This window comes from Mustelus asterias, chromosome 13, assembly GCF_964213995.1.
Source record: "Mustelus asterias chromosome 13, sMusAst1.hap1.1, whole genome shotgun sequence".
In the NCBI taxonomy this organism is placed as follows: domain Eukaryota; kingdom Metazoa; phylum Chordata; class Chondrichthyes; order Carcharhiniformes; family Triakidae; genus Mustelus; species Mustelus asterias.
Genome location: NC_135813.1, coordinates 55,953,357 through 55,973,847, shown reverse-complemented (window position 1 = coordinate 55,973,847; position 20,491 = coordinate 55,953,357). Strand labels below are relative to the sequence as shown.

The 20,491-nt window shown below is 44.1% G+C and overlaps 1 protein-coding gene across 2 annotated transcripts in view; it reads left to right on the top strand.

Annotated features, from left to right (window-relative positions):
* The window catches only part of cabin1 (calcineurin binding protein 1), a 524,701-nt gene that overhangs the window by 85,841 nt on the left and 418,369 nt on the right, over positions 1-20,491 (top strand). For both annotated transcript variants that reach the window (XM_078226800.1, XM_078226799.1), the window contains 2 exons: positions 8,647-8,817; positions 12,213-12,302. In XM_078226800.1, the coding sequence (XP_078082926.1) occupies positions 8,647-8,817; positions 12,213-12,302 (261 nt within the window). The remainder of the gene's footprint in view (positions 1-8,646; positions 8,818-12,212; positions 12,303-20,491) is intronic.

Genomic DNA, 20,491 nt, shown 5'->3' with positions numbered 1-20,491 from the left:
GTTTACCTAAAGTTGCTGATCGGCGGTGAAATGGGGGCAGATATTTTCTATAAATCAGAGATCTGGAGGGGGACTGCTGCCATCGCCCTGTTAATGTTCAACTGTTTGTAAATCTCCTTCCTTCTATGCTTGACAAAGGCACACTTTGAGTTAGCATAAGATATTTGATGCTGGAGCATGCCGACCTATTTTACTCAAGGTAGTATAGATGATTGACTGAACCCCCCACACACTGGCTTTTTATTTCTAGTTCAATGTTTCAAGACCTCCAAATAACTGTTACACATCCTTATTTTGCGTATATCAAAGATACATGTCACCAGGAAGACCTCATACCTAGTTCTTCCTGAACTCTTTAACCAGTCCATTCATGTAAACGGTTATGTTATTTACTTCAAAGCCATCCTGTTTATTTGGAAAGTCTATTGTTCCAAAATGCAAGAAAGAGTTTTTAATTGTTAACTTTTAACTCCCCAAGATGTTTAACATACAACTCTTCAGATTGTCCAACACCCTCCCAACCCCATTAGTGATGTCCCTGGAGTTAAAGGGAGGGAATCTGCTCCCAGACTGTTTATAATTTGCACTTGAAGCATAAAATTCAGATGTAATAATTGAGCCTCCCTATGAAGATAATGTAAGATCTGCATTGACCTGTTGCAAGTTACTGAATGCAGTGGTTTGGCCAGCTGTGATCAGAATTTTACTTTGGACTAAATATTAGATATGTAATGTCAGAGACACAATTTATATATGCAGTGTGATGCAAAAGCTGTGTGATTGGCAACAGAGATGAACCAAACAAGTTGGAACAACATGTTAATTCCATGCATATAACATCCCATTTATCTACTAGGCCACAACACCATTCCCTAGCTAGATTACTTACTCACTTGCTGCTGCACATGGTCCTTGGGGATAGTTAATAGTGGTGGACCCGAGCAGTACATCATTGTAAGGTATATCCAGATTCCAAATTGGCACATCTGTTACAGCTATCCATGGTTTAAACCTCCTCTGACCTTGCAACGAAATCCCAGGGCTGGATAGTGCAGTTCAGCCACAATGTGACATGAGAAAGGAAGGAAGGAAAATGGGTTATTTCACTGGAGAAATGTCAGAAAGGGCACAAGATGCTTAAGCCCTGAATACTGAACCCTCCAGTTTTCAATCCTCTAGCAAATCCATGGGGCTTTCTAAAGTGGAAATGAATTGTTCATTTGCATTATCCGGGCAGTAATACAGGCTTTGCAGGTTAAATCAGGACAGGTTGGTACTTGCTGCAATGTGCTGCCACTTGCATATTGCTGTACAATTTTCACTTATTTGGAGTAAAATATTAGCAGAACTTTTATCAGAGCTTCTGACGAAGGGTCATGTAGACTCAAAACGTTGCATCTATTCTATCTCCACAGATGCTGTCAGACCTGCTGAGATTTTCCAGCATTTTCTGTTTTTGTTTCAGATTCCAGCATCCGCAGTATTTTGCTTTTCCCTCTAAGTTGTGTGCCTCCACAAACACACTACAGTCCGTTAAATGCCACACACTTTAATTATCACAGCTGCCTACATCCTGATAGTTAGATAAAGTTTGTTGTTACTCTAGCCCAACAAGCAAAGTACTGGTAGACCTCCCAAGACAAGAAATTAACAAACAAGAGTCTGACGTGATTAATCAGGTGGAGTTAACAGCTGAAATTTAGTCGTCTGCTCCGAGAGCCCAAAGCTATATCAGCTCTCTTCCCCAGTTTCCAGATGTGGTTTTCCCCCTTTAATATTCACTCATTTTATAGAGACACTGGGTAATTTTCCCATCCCGCTCGCCATGGGAATCATAATGGGCAGGGATGGACCATGCAAATGTCCGCTGACCTCAGGTGGGATTTTCCAGTTTTGGGACGAGTGCAGCTGGAAAATCCTGAACACTGTGTCTTTCCAGCTTTCACTCTCCAATTCACAAGCCAACCTCCTCCAGAGACAGTTTACCTCTCCCTGATAATATTTGTTGATGTGAAGAATTTCCTCAGGATTCACAGCAGTTGGAAATAACCACTCAATAAGCTGAAAAATAAAAGTTGCATTTCCTTGAATTCATTCTGTACACGAATGGAAAACAATTCGAGGGAACATTGGTTTCAACATTGAGTTCTGTGCTCAATCATTTCTGTTAAATACGAAAAATGGTAACACTTAAGACTCCTTGCTGAATATATATTAACTGATCGGTGTAGCCATAAGGTCCCCCTCTTATGATCTATTTTTAAACCTTGGCCAGTGTTTCTCAGTTATAGGCATGCTAACTCCTCCTCTGTGACTCCACAAACTTTTTAACAATATTGCAAACCTATCATGAAAAATATCTTTCCATAAAGACTCCATAAATGTTTGGAAGGAGCTGTCAAGTGCAATAATAACATTGGGATGTAATTGAATGTTATGATGGGCAAGTTTGAAAGGGAATTGTTTAAATATTTGGAAAAACATTTGAATGGTATTGTTAAATATGAACTTCTCTAGACACTGGACCAGACTCTCTCTGCCATTTCCTTTACTATCAACATTATCCCACCATCTTCCCCTTCTATCATAATTTTCAGAAATAAATATTTTCCCTACAATACCTTTTATTATTCACGCTTCCAGCGTGAGAAAGAGTTTTTGTGGGTTGTAGTGCAGGAGGTGGTTACAAAGGTGGGGAAGAGTGAGGGATAAAAGTATTTTAAATTGAGTTATCATGGCTGTTGTAGAACAGTTAGGATGTGGAGATGCCGGCATTGGACTGGGGTAAACACAGTAAGAAGTTTAACAACACCAGGTTAAAGTCCAACAGGTTTATTTGGTAGCAAAAGCCACACAAGCTTTCGAAGCTCTAAGCCCCTTCTTCAGGTGAGTGGGAATTCTGTTCACAAACAGAGCTTATAAAGACACAGACTCAATTTACATGAATAATGGTTGGAATGCGAATACTTACAACTAATCCAGTCTTTAAGAAACAAAACAATGGGAGTGGAGAGAGCATCAAGACAGGCTAAAAAGATGTGTATTGTCTCCAGACAAGACAGCCAGTGAAACTCTGCAGGTCCACGCAACTGTGGGAGTTACAAATAGTGTGACATGAACCCAATATCCCGGTTGAGGCCGTCCTTGTGTGTGCGGAACTTGGCTATCAGTTTCTGCTCAGCGACTCTGCGCTGTCGTGTGTCGCGAAGGCCGCCTTGGAGAACGCTTACCCGAATATCAGAGGCCGAATGCCCGTGACCGCTGAAGTGCTCCCCAACAGGAAGAGAACAGTCTTGCCTGGTGATTGTCGAGCGGTGTTCATTCATCCGTTGTCGCAGCGTCTGCATAGTTTCCCCAATGTACCATGCCTCGGGACATCCTTTCTTGCAGCGTATCAGGTAGACAACGTTGGCCGAGTTGCAAGAGTATGTACCGTGTACCTGGTGGATGGTGTTCTCACGTGAGATGATGGCATCTTTGGGGAAACTATGCAGACGCTGCGACAACGGATGAATGAACACCGCTCGACAATCACCAGGCAAGACTGTTCTCTTCCTGTTGGGGAGCACTTCAGCGGTCACGGGCATTCGGCTAGGATTAGCTTAGGGGTTTTAAAAAAGAAAGGGCAGCATGGACAACTTGGGCCGAAGAGCCTGTTTCCATGCTGTAAACCTCTATGACTCTCTATGACACTATGGCTCCTTTGACAGCACCTTCCAAACTCTCAATCTTTGCCATCTAGAAGGACAAGGGCAACAGATGCATGGGGTTACTGATAATGTGACATAAATCCAACATCCCGGTTTAGACCGTCCTCATGTGTGCGAAACAGACGCTACGACAACGGATGAATGAACACCGCTCGACAATCACCAGGCAAGACTGTTCTCTTCCTGTGGGGGAGCACTTCAGCAGTCACGGGCATTCAGCCCTGGATCTTCAGGTAAGCGTTCTCCAAGGCGGCCTTCACGACACACGACAGCGCAGAGTCACTGAGCAGAAACTGATAGCCAAGTTTCGCACACATGAGGACGGTCTAAACCGGGATGTTGGATTTATGTCACATTATCAGTAACCCCCACAGCTTGACTCCTGGACTTGCACAATTTCACAAGCTGTACTGTCTGGAGACAATACACATCTCTTTAACCTGTGTTGAATGCTCCCTCCACCCACATTGTCTGTGCATTTAAGACCTGGCTGGCTGTAGAGATTTGCATTCTAATCAGTATTCTGTAATTTGATTTCTGTGTCTGTGCCCTGTTTGAGAACAGAGACCACTCCATCTGACGAAGGAGCATTGCTCCGAAAGCTTATGGTATTTGCTACCAAATAAACCTGTTGGACTTTAACCTGGTGTTGTGAGACTTCTTACTGTGCTTACCCCAGTCCAACGCCGGCATCTCCACATCATCAAGATTGTGAACAGACTAGACATTCTAAGCTGCTTAATGCATGGGAGTAATCCTGTGGGGACATTCCTCAATCCACTGTACTACTAACGGTGTCTTGTCACCATGTCTGTTTGCCAGACTTTACCTGTAAAGGTTACTGTTACCTTTTGGATTTTTATGGTAGTTTTCTCGGCAGAATTGACAGCTCCTGTAAGTCATGCATGTCCAAGGCAAATAAATTTTGTGGTGTTAGAGCAGCTGACCCTTGGGCAAACAGAAGCTTCAGTCGAGGCACAAGAATTGTATAAATGACTCAACATATTTCACTTATTTTTGATTGACTCTAACCTTTTATGCTGAATGCAGTCATTTAAAGTGAGTATGTGTCTAACCTCTTAACCTAGCATGCCCACGTCTGTTGGACAGGCGAGTCCGAATGTACCTCCAATTAAACCTTTGCTCCACAAATAGCATTCCCAGCTATTTCTTGGGTGCCTCTATTTCACAAAAGATATGGCTGTATAACTGTGCAAACTCTGAGGCTGTTTGACAGACAACTTTTACCATGGGCGTTCATTAAAGTGTTCTGCTACTGCATCTTACAATCCTCCTTGATGTCACACTCTGTCAATTACTGCTTTGACGTCAAGGGCAGTCACTAGCACCTCACCTCTGGCATTCAGCTCTTTTGTTTATGTTTGAACTAAGGTCAGGACCTGAGTGACCCTGGCTGAACCCAAACTGAGCATCAATGAGCAGGTTATTGCTAAGCAAGTGCCACTTGATAGCACTGTTGATGACCTCTTCCATCACTTCACTGATGATCGGCAGTAGACTGATGTCGCTGTATTTGGCTGGATTGGTTTGTCCTGTATGTGTGCAAGTTATACCTGGACAATTTTTCACAATCCTGGATAGATGCCAGTCTTGTAGCTATACTGGAACAGCTTGGCAGTGGTTTTAATTTCTGGAGCACAAGTCTTCTCGAATATTGTCAAGGCTCATAGCCTTTGCAATGTCCAGTGCCTTCAGCTGTTTCTTGAGATCACATGGACTGAATCGCATTGGTAGAAGACTGGCATCTGTGATGCTGGGGACCTCCGGAGGAGGCCGAGATGAATCATAGAAATCATAGAAACCCTACAGTACAGAAAGAGGCCATTCGGCCCATCGAGTCTGCACCGACCACAATCCCACCCAGGCCCTACCCCCATATCCCTACATATTTTACCCGCTAATCCCTCTAATCTACGCATCCCAGGACACTAAGGGGCAATTTTACCATGGCCAGTCAACCTAACCCGCACATCTTTGGACTGTGGGAGGAAACCGGAGCACCCGGAGGAAACCCACGCAGACATGAGGAGAATGTGCAAACTCCACACAGACAGTGACCCAAGCCGGGAATCGAACCCAGGTCCCTGGAGCTGTGAAGCAGCAGTGCTAACCACTGTGCTACCGTGCCGCCCTCATCCACTCAACACCTTTGGCTGAAGATGGTTGCGAATGCTTGAGCCTTATCTTTTGTAATGGATTCCCCCATCATTGAGGATCGGGATATTTGTGGAGCCTTCTCCACAACTCTTCTGAGTTGTTTAATTCTCCACCACCATTCACAACTGGATGTGGCAGGACTGCAGAGCTTTGATCTGATCCATTAAATCGCTTAACTCTGTCTATCCCTGGCTGTTTCCAATGTTTTGCATGCACGCAGCTTAACCAGGTTGATATCTCATTGTTATGTATGCCTGATGCTGCTCCTGGTATGCCGTCCTGCACTCTTCATTGAACCAGGGTTGATCCCTGGCTTGTTGAAACTGGTAGAGATATCTGGGCCATGAGGTTACAGATTGTGGTTGAGTACAATTCTGCTGCTGCTGATGGCCCACAGTGTCTCATAGTTTCCTAGTCTTGAGTTGCTAAACCTGCTCGAAGTCTATCCCATTTAGCTCCGTGGTAGTGCCACACAACACAATGAAAGCTATCCTCAGTATGAAGATAGTCTCCACAAGGGCTCTGTGGTGGCCACTCTTACAGATACTGTCATGGACAGATGCGTCTGCAGCAGACAGATTGGTGAGGGTGAGGTCCTTCTCATTGGTTTCCTTACCACCTGCCACAGACTCAAGTTAGCAGCTATTTCCTAAGGAAATAGCAAGATCCTACAGCCTGTTTGGTCTGTAGAGGCACTACTGAGCCACTTTGGTGTTGGACCTTGAAGTCCCCAGCCAGAGTATATTCTGCACCCTTTCTGCCCTCAGTACTTCCTCCAAGAGATATACAACATGGAGTACTGATTCATCAGTTGAGAGGTTGGGGGATGGGGGGGCGGGGGTGGTGGTCAGGCGTCAGGTTGTTGCTTGACTCGTCTGTGAGACAGCTCTCCCAATTTTAGCACAAGTCCCCAGGGTCGAAGCTGGAGGGTCTATCCAGTTTCATTTCTCCTTGACTTTCTAGCAGTTTGATACAACTGAGTTACTTTTAAATTCCCCCTGAAAAGCCAATCAGATGTGGTCAGATCAGGTAAGGACGGCAGATTTCCTTTCCTAAAGGACATTAATAAATCAGATGGGTCTTTATAAAAACAATGGTTTCATGGTCATCACTGGGCTTTTAATTCCAGAATTTTTTTATTGAACTCAAATGTCATCATTGCTGTGTTGGGATTTGAACCTGGGTTTCCAGAGCATTACCCTGTGTCTCTAGATTACTAGTCCAGTGACAAGAACACTATGCCACCATCTCCCGTTGGTCAGTAACTTAAGACTGCTGCTTTTAGCTACTCCTACCAGGCGATCTGTTCTCATAGTATGTTATGCTCATTCTGTCTAATGCCATCCTCACATATCCACTGTAGCCCATCTGCAACTGCACTATGACATCTGTCGTCCAACTACACCTAGGTAGAACCCTTTCTGCTGTCCCCACTTTGCCCTCTAGAAGAGGTCTCTGTAGCTTTTCAGATCAAATGGCCAAAATTGAGGTTAAAAATTGCATCCTTTCACTCATGTATAATATATAAATATATCTTAAAAATCCCTTTTTGCTGATTGTATTAATATATCTGTCCTCTTTTTCAGTCCTGGAAGATCCACAGCCAAAGCATAACTGGTCTGCTCCCCTTGCAAATGCTGACCAACATGTTGTGTTCACTTGTGTGCTTTTTATTCAAATTTTATCTGTTTCATTTTCAGTGAGAAGGTCATGAATCATGAGTAAAAGTGTAGTTCGCTGGCGAAAAGTTATTTCTTCATTCATTCAAGTGATATGACCTTTGCTCACTCGGCTAGCATTTATTTCCCATCCCTAATTTCCCTTGGGCGAAGGTGGTAGTGAGCTGCTTTCTTGAACGGCTGTAGTCCATGTGGTGTATGTGGTGTGCAGTAAACCTTGCTGTTTAAATAAAGGTTACCTGAAAGTTGTCAGTGAATTACAGGACTACAATTCAGCTATCATGTTTAGACATAGTTGTTGTCTAAACAACTGTCCGGTATTTTGTAATACATAATGGGTTGATTGCTTTGTTATGAATGCCTTAAAGGATTTGTTGCAAGTACTCTTCTTTCGGAGGGAGGTTTCTTTCTTCACTATTACAATATTCTGAATCAGACAGCTGATACTGAGCTTTCTGTATCTGGATCTGTAGAAGAAGTGTTGCTGATCCTACCCCCTTAGGAGCCTATTAGATAAGTGAACATTCACTGAACTTTCAGGGTCATTCATTACATGGGAAACACTTTGTGAAAATTGTGGTATGGTGCTACATAAAATATTGTTAACAGTAGTGATTTTTCCTGACATGATATTCCCATAATGGTGACATAATGTGATATGGAACTTAGCACAGTAGAAATTGTGGATTGCAAGACTTTTGGCAGGCTGTACCAAGTTAGTTTTGGCTTGAATCACAGGGGTGTGGGCTCTTTGACCATAATTTAAAATCAGTATGTGATGCTGCAGAAGCTTCCTTTTCAGTACTTGTTCTGTTACATCCCGTGTCAGGTCTGATTTATTATGGGGCCGAGGGGGAAGGTAGGTTATATAGAGCTCAGCCTCCGATCGGCAGTGATTTGTAACTAGGTTCGTGAAGATGAATGAATGAATACATCGTGTGTCTTCTCGTTCAGTGTGGAAATATACTTAATATCCTTACGGCTGAAGAATGGGGAGTTGGGATCTTGCTATTTAAGGTCAGTGAGGCAATTTAAAATGTTTGATTTGTGACGTTCACTGTCGTTGTTATGTGTCACAGATGGAAGAGCGAAGGGACAGCATGCTTGAGACAGCCAAGCAGTGTTTTCTATCAGCGACACATTGTGAAGGAGATGGTGATGAGGAGGAGTGGCTCATTCACTACATGTTGGGCAAAATAGCAGAAAAGCAGAAACAACCACCAAAGGAATACTTGGAACATTACAATCAGGTCAGTATGGATCTTGGTCTCTATTCATTTCGTGTGTAATAGTTAGAATACCTGGCATCAAAGGAAGCTTGTCTTACTCTATCTAATGACCTCCAAAGTAAAATCTGTAAAGTCATGATAATGGCATCACTTTGACTAATGACTGACCCTGTTTCTGAGTTCTCATTCGGCTCATCTTCTCCACTGCCCTTGTCTATTAAAAGTGGGGGAGCATGTTTTTGATGTCCTGATGTGCTCATTTAAGAGGCTGTTCTAATGCATCAATTGAATCTGGACAATCTGGTGTCTCGAAGACAGACTAACCTTTCTTAGGATTCAATTACAAAATTGCAAAATGCTTCATAGCACTTGCTCAAGCATCCTGACGAAATATTGTCTGGTAGATGCCAAGCTCTAATGTGGTGCTTACTCCTCTTTACTCTCTGTTGTCAGAGCTATAGAAACCTATATGTCATGTTATCAAAGATAACTATTAAATGGATTTGATCTTGTAATCTAATTTCTTCAGACATGCCTCTCCAATAGAATATTCTTTCTGTTTCTGTACATGTCCTTAACTTTAATTGGGAAAAGGCTTCCTTCAGGCAGTCACCTCAATAGGAGGAAGGGAATATTAAACGGTTGAGAATACTATAAGACCTGCTGGGTTTTTCTGGCGTCCTCTGTTCTTGTTTCAGATTCCAGCACGTGCAGTATTTTGCTTATTTTAATAAATCTGAAATTAGGTGACTTAATCACCATATGCACGCAGTTGATGGTGGCAGTTACTGGTTTCTGTGGGAATCCAATCAGGGATGCAGACACAAGCAGAGAATGGATGAAAAGCTTCAGTGTTAAGAACACACACTATCCTGACTTGGAAGTATCATCAATGTTCCTTCACTATTGCTGGGTCAAAATCCTAGAACGAGGAAAAGTTGACAAGCCATCAGTTAACTGTCTTGTGCATTTGTGGGTTACTGACTGAGAGATCCTGCAAATGTCTGTTGCAGAGCCCTACAATGATACAGAGGCAAAGAAGCTGTAGATGACTGATGTTGACTGGTAGCGCAAAGCCACCAGGTCCTCTTGGACGTAAGGTTATGTCCCAATTTCTGCTACCAATTGATGCAAGACTTTAAGCCACTTGAGACCACACTGGTATTCCAATATGTTGAAGGAAGTTTATCCTCTGCCTAAAAACCCTGTAAGAAGTCTCACAACACCAAGTTAAAGTCCAACAGACTTATTTGGAATTACGAGCTTTCAGAGCGCTGTTCCTTCATCACTCATCTGATGAAAGGGTAATGCTCCAAAAGCTCGTGATTCCAAATAAACCTTTGGACTTTAACCTGGTGTTGTGAGACGATTTACTGTGCCCATCCTAGTCCAACGCTGGCATCTCTACATCATAAAAACCCTGTGTACTGGGTATGGCCTGCAGGCTGCACCTTTCTGCTGATTCCCCTCTTTTCTCTGGAGCTGCAGGACTATAAAGGTAAGCTGCCCCTGCTCCTGCTGGTGCTTCTGTCGAGACTGATTATCTTGAACCTCATCTAAGGTCTAAAATCGCTCTGGCAAAGCAGCACAATTATATCTGACAGATCAGAGCTCCAAACGTTCAGTTCAGATATACAAACTTTCAGAGTTGTCAGAGTTATCTCTCAGCATGGGTACTGTGAACAAAGCCTTTACATCAACAGGCAAGAAAGCAGCTGCAAAGTTTCAGTAATTATTGGAATATGCGTCTGTCATGACTTCAACTCAATTGCTGTTGTGTTCTTGCCTTGTTTTCACTGGCCTGTATTCAGGAAGCCGAGGAAACCCACAGAGGCCAAATTAAATTGCAAATTCCATGTTAATATTGCTGTAATTGACTGTTTTAATGTATTGAAATTGATAGCCTGCTCCTGATGGGCTTGTTCGTACACATTCTAATGCACTACGGGTAAATTTGGAAGTTACTGGGTTGGAGCCAGCTCCCTGATGTGCTGTCAGTTTTCCACATTTTACCATTCCACCTGTTAGATGCAAACTCCCCTCTTGGCTGCTAGATATAAACTGGCCCGCTTGTGTCTGAGGGTGCTGGCAATGATACCAATTTTCCTCTTTGATTCTTCACTCTGTAAGTTTGGCTGTCTGCATCTCTCAAATTCCTTGACTTTAGAAATTAACGTGAGTACACGTCCCCTGATTTCTCTCGGTAAGTTGTTTCCTACTAATAGGGTGATTTACACCTGGCTCTGTCTAGATGCCTGCTAATCTAGTTACTGGAAAAATCACATCTTTTGAATGCTGGCTATTACTGTTGTTAGGCAGATACCTTCCTGTTGCATTTTATTATGCCTTGTTAAATTCTTGTTACTGCTGTTACAGGGCAGATCAATGACAGGAGGGAGTTTTAGGATTTTGACACAGCAACACTGAGGAAACATTGATTATATTTCCAAGTCAGGATGATGTGTGTTCCTAATAATGAAGCTTTTTATTTACCCTCTGCAGTGATGAGAGAAGTTGCGCTCTGTTGTTTTCTTGGCTCAGTTGTGGCAATCTAAGTTTAAACATTGTGAGTTCAAATCTCATTCCAGAGACTGAAGCACATAAGCTCGGCTAACACTCCCTTGCTGTATCGAGGGACTGCTGTACTGTCATAGAATCATAGAATCTCTACAGTGCAGAAGGAGACCATTTGACCCATCGAGTTTGCACCGACTCTTCAATAGAGCATCTTACCCTGCCCCATTCCCTTAACTCCACACATTTACCTTGCTAATCCCTCTAACCTAGACATCTTGGGACACTAAGGGGCCATGTGACATGGCCAATCCATCTAACCTGCATATCTTTAGAATGTGAGAGGAAACCGGAGCACCTGATGGAAACTCGCGCAGACACAAGTAGAACATGCAAACTCCACACAAACAGTTACCCGAGGCTGGAATTGTACCCGGGCCCCTAGCACTGTGAGACAGCAGTGTTAACCACTGTGCCACCATGTCGCCCAGAGGTACCATCTTTCAGAAGCTTTAAACTGAAGGTGAAAAATCCCATGGCGTTATTCAAAGAAGTGTGGGGGATCTCTTTCTGGTGTCTGGGCCAAAATGTATTCTTCCATCAATCGCAGCAGATTACCTCATCATTTATTGCATTGCCCTTTATGAAGCCTTGCTGTATGTATGTTGGAACAGTAAGAAGTCTCACAACACCAGGTTAAAGTCCAACAGGTTTATTTGGTAGCAAATACCATAAGCTTTCGGAGCGCTGCCCCTTTGTCAGATGGAGTGTGTTGGAAGCCATGTTTCTCTACTTCATAAAATTGACGATGCTTTCAAGTACATTTCTCTACAAAGCAAATTCAGGACACCCTGAGTTCATGAAAAACATTCTCTAAATGCAGGTTTATGCTTTTTGTCCAGGCAGCACATAATCTTCATGAGGATGCAGCACATTATCCACGGAAGATCCATTACCACAATCCACCAGATCTGGCTATGGAGGCTCTAGAGGTACTGAACCAAATGGCATGCAACCAAGATCCATAGGCTCTGAGTGCTTGAATATCTTCTGTGGCTTAAAAAAAAGGTGTTTAAGTGTACGGATATTCTTAGCCCTACAGCAGATGTAGTTGGATGTAAAATTATCTGGCTTGAAATTGAAGTCTGCAAAATTCAGCAGAACATGAATGTTTGCCTGATCTATTTTATATAAAAAGATATATAAAAAGAAACAAAATGCTGGATTAACTCAGCAGGCCTGGCAACATCTGTGGAGAGAGAAACACAGTTCATGTTTCGAGTCCATTGAAACATTAATTCTGTTTCTCTCTCCACAGATGCTGCCAGACCTGCTGAGTTAATCCAGCATGTCCTGTTTTTATTTCAGATATCAAGCGTTTGCAGTATTGTACTTTTAATTATGAATATTTGCCTGCTCTCAATAGATAAGCTAAATTCTTTTGAAAACATCTTTCGGGACCAACACATCTGGAAGTGTGTGTTCTGGTCGCCCTTTAGTTGCTATGACTTTGGCAATCCTTTGCATTTTCATACCCTTTTACTTGAGCTCTTGGACAATGGATCAAAGAATATAGTGTGATTGGACACGAAAACAAAAGAGGTTGAGATTTCATTCTCAATGTATTAATCAGAAATCATCACTGTTTCAACTCTGAAGTAATTCTTAGCCCCATTTATTACCTTTGTCCCTCTGCCCAATACGTGTTGCAGGATGAGGGACATTTCGCATTGTATTTAGTGGCCTTATTATTACTGATTTCTTTATTGGTTCAGTAATTGTGGAAGAATGCCAGAACTTGAATTGATTCCAAAATTTACAAAAATCGATAGACTTCAGATGTGTGTAGTTGTTCACCATCATGCTGTAATCACCACACTTTTTTACAGATAAGCCATTTTAAAAAATAAACAGTAATTTCAAGGTGAGATCTTGTGCCCAAGTAACAGAAATTACATTGCAATTGACCTTTAGAGTTTCGAAGTGACTGCAATGACTGTATTTGACTGTTTATACTGCTTTTCTTCAGGGAGTGCTTGAGTAGTTTTTTTCATTGTTAAACTTTGGCTCCAATCCTTAGACTGGTTTCTTATCCAGTAATATAGCAAAATAGCTTGTATTACATATATTTGAGACAAAATGTATTTCTAACTTAAATATTCAGGCTGCTAGTCAAATGCACCCTGCGGAAAACTAGTACAAATAGGTAAATACATTGTAGCCAGACTGAGACAGATCTTTGATCTATAAGGGAGCCTGGGATAAGAACATAAGAAATAGGAGCAGGAGTAGGCCATCTAGCCCCTCGAGCCTGCCCCGCCATTCAATAAGATCATGGCTGATCTGATAGTGGTTTAGTTCCACTTACCCGCCCGCTCCCCATAGCCCTTAATTCCCTCATTGATCAGAAATCTATCTACCTGTAACTTAAACATGTTTAACGAGGTAGCCTCCACTGCTTCAATGGGCGGAGATTTCCAGAGATTCACTACCCTCTGAGAGAAGTAGTTCCTCCTCAACTCTGTTGTAAACTGACTCCCCTTATTTTGAGGCTGTGTCCTCTAGTTCTTGTTTCCTTTTTAAGTGGAAAGAATCTCTCTGCCTCTACCCTGTCTAGCCCCTTCATTATCTTATATGTCTCTATGAGATCTCCCCTCAGCCTTCTAAACTCCAACGAGTACAGGCCCAATCTACTCAATCTCTCCTCATAAGCTAACCCCCTCATCTCCGGTATCAACCTGGTGAACCTTCTCTGTACTCCCTCCAAGGCCAGTATATCCTTCCTCAAATAAGGGGACCAAAATTGCACATACAACTCTAGTTGCGGCCTCACCAGTACCTTGTACAATTGCAGCAAGACCTCCCTGCTTTTATACCCCATCCCCTTCGCGATAAAGGCCAACATTCCATTTGCCTTCTTGATCACCTGCTGCACCTGCAAACTGAGTTTTTGCGATTCATGCACAAGGACCCCCAGGTCCCTCTGCACAGTAGCATGTTGTAATTTTTCACCATTTAAATAATAGTCCATTTTACTATTATTCCTTCCAGAGTGGATAACCTCACACTTGTCAACGTTATACTCCATCTGCCAGATCCTCGCCCACTCACTTAGCCTATCCAAATCTCTCTGCAGACTTTCCGCATCCTCCACGCAATTCGCTTTCCCACTCATCTTTGTGTCATCCGCAAACTTTGTTACCCTACACTCGGTCCCCTCCTCCAGATCGTCTATGTAAATGGTAAACAGTTGAGGCCCCAGCACCGATCCCTGCGGCACGCCACTAGTCACCAACTGCCAACCAGAAAAACACCCATTTATTCCAACTCTCTGCTTCCTGTTAGATAGCCAATCCCCAATCCACGCTAACACTTTACCCCCAACTCCGTGTACCTTAATCTTCTGCAGCAACCTTTTGTGAGGCACCTTATCGAACGCCTTCTGGAAATCCAAAAACACCACATCCACCGGTTCCCCTCTGTCAACCACACTCGTTACATCTTCATAAAAATCCAGTAAATTCGTCAAACACGACTTTCCCTTCATGAATCCAGGCTGCGTCTGCTTGATTGAACCATTTTTTTCCAGGTGTCCTGTTATTTCTTCTTTAATGATGGATTCCAGCAATTTCCCAACTACGGACGTTAAGCTAACCGGCCTGTAGTTACCCGCCTTTTGTCTACCTCGTTTTTTAAACAGTGGCGTCACATTAGCTGTTTTCCAATCAGCCGGCACTTCCCCAGAGTCCAGTGAATTTTGATAAATTACAACCAACGCATCTGCTATTACTTCTGCCATTTCTTTCAGTACCCTGGGATGCATTCCATCCGGGCCCGGGGACTTGTCTACCTTTAGTCCCATTAGCCTACCAAGCACTACCTCTTTAGTAATAGTAATCGTTTTAAGAACCTCACCCCCTACAGTCCCACGACCGTCAATTTTCGGTAAGCTATTTGTGTCCTCTACCGTGAAGACCGACACAAAAAACTTGTTTAAGGCCTCGGCCATTTCCTCGTTTCCCATTATTAAATCCCCCTTCTCGTTTTCTAAGGGTCCAACATTTACTTTAGCCACTCTTTTCGTTTTTATATTTGTAAAAACTCTTACTATCAGTTTTTATATTTTGTGCTAGTTTAGTTTCACAATCTATCTTTCCTTTCTTTATCGCTTTCTTAGTAGTTCTTTGTTGTTTTTTAAAGCTTTCCCAATCTTCTAATTCCCCACTAGTTTTGGCCACTCTGTACGCATCGGTTTTTAATTTAATACTCTCCTTTATTTCCTTAGTTATCCACAGCTGGTTATCCCTTTTCTTACATTCCTCCTTTATCACAGGAATATATTTTTGCTGAGTACTGAGAAAAATCTCCTTAAAAATCCGCCACTGTTGCTCAGCTGTCCTACCAACTAGTCTGCGCTCCCAGTCTACATTAGCCAATTCTGCCCTCATCCTATTGTACTCCCCTCTGTTCAAGCAGAGGACACTGGTTTGGGACCCTACTTTCTCACCCTCCATTTGTATTAGAAATTCAACCATATTATGATCACTCATTCCAAGAGGATCCCTCACAAGAAGATCATTAATTTTACCTGTCTCATTACACAGGACCAGATCCAAGATAACTCGCTCCCTCATAGGTTCTGTAACATACTGTTCGAGGAAACTATCCCGACAGCATTCTAAGAACTCTTCCTCAAGTCCACCGCGTCCGACTTGAGTCAACCAATCAATATGCAGGTTAAAATCCCCCATGATTATTGCTGTTCCGTTTTTGCACGCATCCATTATTTGCTTGTTTATAGCCCGACCACCTCAAAGTTATTATTTGGGGGCCTATAGACCATGCCCACCAGTGACTTTCTCCCCTTACTATTCCTCATCTCCACCCACAACGATTCCACATTATGCTCCTTAGAGCCTATATCGTCTCTCACTACCGCCCTGATGTTATCTTTAATTAACAGAGCTACCCCCACCTCCTTTTCCTTCCTGTCTATCCTTCCGAAATGTCTGATGCCCCTGGATATTCAGTTCCCAGTCCTGGTCACCCTGCACCACGTTTCTGTAATGGCCACTAGATCATACCCATTTGTACTGATTTGTGCCATCAACTCATTCACTTTGTTTCGAATGCTACGTGCATTCAGGTAAAGTGTCTTTATGCTAGCCTTTATATGGACCCGATTTGTTAGTGCATTCTTTTGATTGCACGCTCTGTCCCTACCTGTCGCAAACTGGTTATCCTTCCCCAGACCATCTCCTTGCACTGCGTTGACCACCTCCCTTCTTGTGTTTGTCACCTTTTTTACTCTGCCTGAGCCCTTGACTCCTTTAACTAGATGAATATCCTCATCATTAACCTGCACTCGTACCCTCTCCTTTACCTTTGATTTTGTAATTCCCCATACCCCTGAACCCTCCCCCTCACTATTTAGTTTAAAGCCCTATTTACAGCCCTGGCTATACAATTCGCCAGGACTCTGGTCCCAGCACGATTCAGACGAAGACCATCCCATCTGAACAGGTCCTATCTTCCCCAATACTGGCGCCAATGTCCCATGAATTCAAACCCATTCCTCCCACACCAATCTTTGAGCCACGCATTTACCTCCTTAATCTTATTGACCCTGCGCCAATTCGCTTGTGGCTCAGGTAGTAGTCCAGAGATTACCACTTTGTTGGTTCTGCTTTTTAATTTGGCTCCTAGCTTTTCATACTCCCTCTGCAGAACCTCTGTTCCTGTTCTGCCTATGTCGTTGGCACCTACGTGGACCACTACAACTGGATTCTTACCCTCCCACTCCAAGTTCCTCTGCAGTCCAGATGGGATATCCTGGACCTGAGCACCAGGCAGGCAACACAACCTTCGGGATTCTCGATCCTGGTCACAGAGAACAGTGTCAATACCTCTAACTACACTGTCCCCAATTACCACTACATTTCTTTTTTCTTCCTCCACCTGAACGGCTCCCTGTACCACGGTGCCGTGGGCAGTTTGCTCATCCTCCCTGCAGTCCCCGTTCCCGTCCACACTGGGAGCAAGAATTTCAAACCTGTTGTACAGATTCAGGGACTGAGGCTCTTGCAACTCTACCTTCTGGATCCCACTTCAAAGAACAAAGAACAATACAGCACAGGAACAGGCCCTTCGGCCCTCCAAGCCCGCGCCGCTCCCCGGTCCAGGATTGAATCCTGAATCCAGGATCCCCGCCCAATTTTCCAGCCTATCTACATACCAATATCCTATCCACCGAGCTGTCCCTCACAGCTACGATGCTTTGTTCATTACAACCTATTAACTCACCCCCACCCCCCTATTCCAGACCATGTGATCCCCAGGGAGAGGCGAAAACCCAGAGTGAAAAACCCCAGGGCCAATATGGGGAAAAAAAAAATCTGGGAAATTCCTCTCCGACCCCCTGAGGCGATCGAAACGAGTCCAGGAGATCACAATGGCCCTGATCGGAAAATGCTTCCCAACCCTAGTCATTTCCACTTCCATGAACACCATATGAATTCCCTGCCCCCGAGACAGGTTCCCAACTATCCGCAGTCTCGCTCTGTACTGGCACCAGCAAGATGATCATAGAATGAAGCCTTGAAACGAGAAACAAGGAACAATTAGCCCGCGCCGCTCCCTGGTCCAAACTAGACCACTCTTTTGTATCCCTCCATTCCCACTCCGGTCATATAGCTGTCTAGATAAGTCTTAAACGTTCCCAGTGTGTCCGCCTCCACCACCTTGCCCGGCAACACATTCCAGGCCCCCACGACCCTCTGTGTGAAATATGTCCTTCTGATATCTGTGTTAAACCTCTCCCCCTTCAAAGAACAAAGAACAAAGAACAGTACAGCACAGGAAACAGGCCTTCGGCCCTCCAAGCCTGTGCCGCTCCTTGGTCCAACTAGACCAATCGTTTGTATCCCTCCATTCCCAGGCTGCTCATGTGACTATCCAGGTAAGTCTTAAACGATGTCAGCGTGCCTGCCTCCACCACCCTACTTGGCAGCGCATTCCAGGCCCCCACCACCCTCTGTGTAAAAAACGTCCCTCTGATGTCTGAGTTATACTTCGCCCCTCTCAGCTTGAGCCCGTGACCCCTCGTGATCGTCACCTCCGACCTGGGAAAAAGCTTCCCACTGTTCACCCTATCTATACCCTTCATAATCTTGTATACCTCTATTAGATCTCCCCTCATTCTCCGTCTTTCCAAGGAGAACAACCCCAGTCTACCCAATCTCTCCTCATAGCTAAGACCCTCCATACCAGGCAACATCCTGGTAAACCTTCTCTGCACTCTCTCCAATGCCTCCACGTCCTTCTGGTAGTGCGGCGACCAGAACTGGACGCAGTACTCCAAATGCGGCCTAACCAGCGTTCTATACAGCTGCATCATCAGACTCCAGCTTTTATACTCTATACCCCGTCCTATAAAGGCAAGCATACCATATGCCTTCTTCACCACCTTCTCCACCTGTGTTGCCACCTTCAAGGATTTGTGGACTTGCACACCTAGGTCCCTCTGTGTTTCTATACTCCTGATGACTCTGCCATTTATTGCATAACTCCTCCCTACATTATTTCTTCCAAAATGCATCACTTCGCATTTATCCGGATTAAATTCCATCTGCCACCTCTCCGCCCAATTTTCCAGCCTATCTATATCCTGCTGTATTGCCCGACAATGCTCTTCGCTATCCGCAATTCCAGCCATCTTTGTGTCATCCGCAAACTTGCTGATTACACCAGTTACACCTTCTTCCAAATCATTTATATATATCACAAATAGCAGAGGTCCCAGTACAGAGCCCTGCGGAACACCACTGGTCACAGACCTCCAGCCGGAAAAAGACCCTTCGACCACTACCCTCTGTCTCCTATGGCCAAGCCAGTTCTCCACCCATCGAGCCACTTCTCCTTGTATCCCATGAGCCTTAACCTTCTTAACCAACCTGCCATGTGGGACTTTGTCAAATGCCTTACTGAAATCCATATAGACGACATCCACGGCCCTTCCTTCATCAACCGTTTTTGTCACTTCCTCAAAAAACTCCACCAAATTTGTAAGGCACGACCTCCCTCTTACAAAACCATGCTGTCTGTCATTAATGAGATTGTTCCGTTCTAAATGCACATACATCCTGTCTCTAAGAATCCTCTCCAACAACTTCCCTACCACGGACGTCAAGCTCACCGGCCTATAATTTCCTGGGTTATCCCTGCTACCCTTCTTAAACAACGGGACCACATTCGCTATCCTCCAATCCTCAGGGACCTCACCCGTGTCCAAAGAAGCGACAAAGATTTCCGTCAGAGGCCCAGCAATTTCCTCTCTCGTCTCCCTGAGCAGTCGAGGATAGATGCCATCAGGCCCTGGGGCTTTGTCAGTTTTAATGTTCCCTAAAAAACCTAACACTTCCTCTCTCGTAATGGAGATTTTCTCTAACGGGTCAACACCTCCCTCCAAGACACTCCCGGTTAACACGCCCCTCTCCTTCGTGAATACCGATGCAAAGTATTCATTTAGGATCTCCCCTATTCCCTTGGGTTCTAAGCATAATTCCCCTCCTTTGTCCCTGAGAGGTCCGATTTTCTCCCTGACAACTCTTTTGTTCCTAACGTATGAATAGAATGCCTTAGGATTCTCCTTAATCCTGCCTGCCAAGAACATCTCGTGCCCTCTTTTTGCCCTTCTAACTCCCCGTTTGAGATCTTTCCTACTCTCTCTGTATTCCTCCAGAGCTCCATCTGTTTTCAGTTGCCTGGACTTAACGTACGCCTCCCTTTTCATTTTAATCAGATCCTCAATTTCCCTGGTTATCCACGGCTCTCGAATCCTACCTTTCCTATCTTTCCTTTTTACAGGCACATGCCTATCCTGCAGCCTTATCAATAGTTCCTTAAAAGACTCCCACATGCCAGACGCGGACTTACCCTCGAACATCCTCTCCCAATCAACATCCACCAATTCCTGCCTAATCCGGCTATAGTCAGCCTTCCCCCAATTTAGCACCCTGCCCGTAGGACAGCACTCATCCTTGTCCATTACTATCCTAAAGTTAACAGAGTTGTGGTCACTATTTGCCACATGTTCCCCTACCGAAACTTTGACGACCTGACCGGGCTCATTTCCCAGAACTCGGTCCAGTATAGCCCCCTCTCTAGTCGGGCTATCTACATA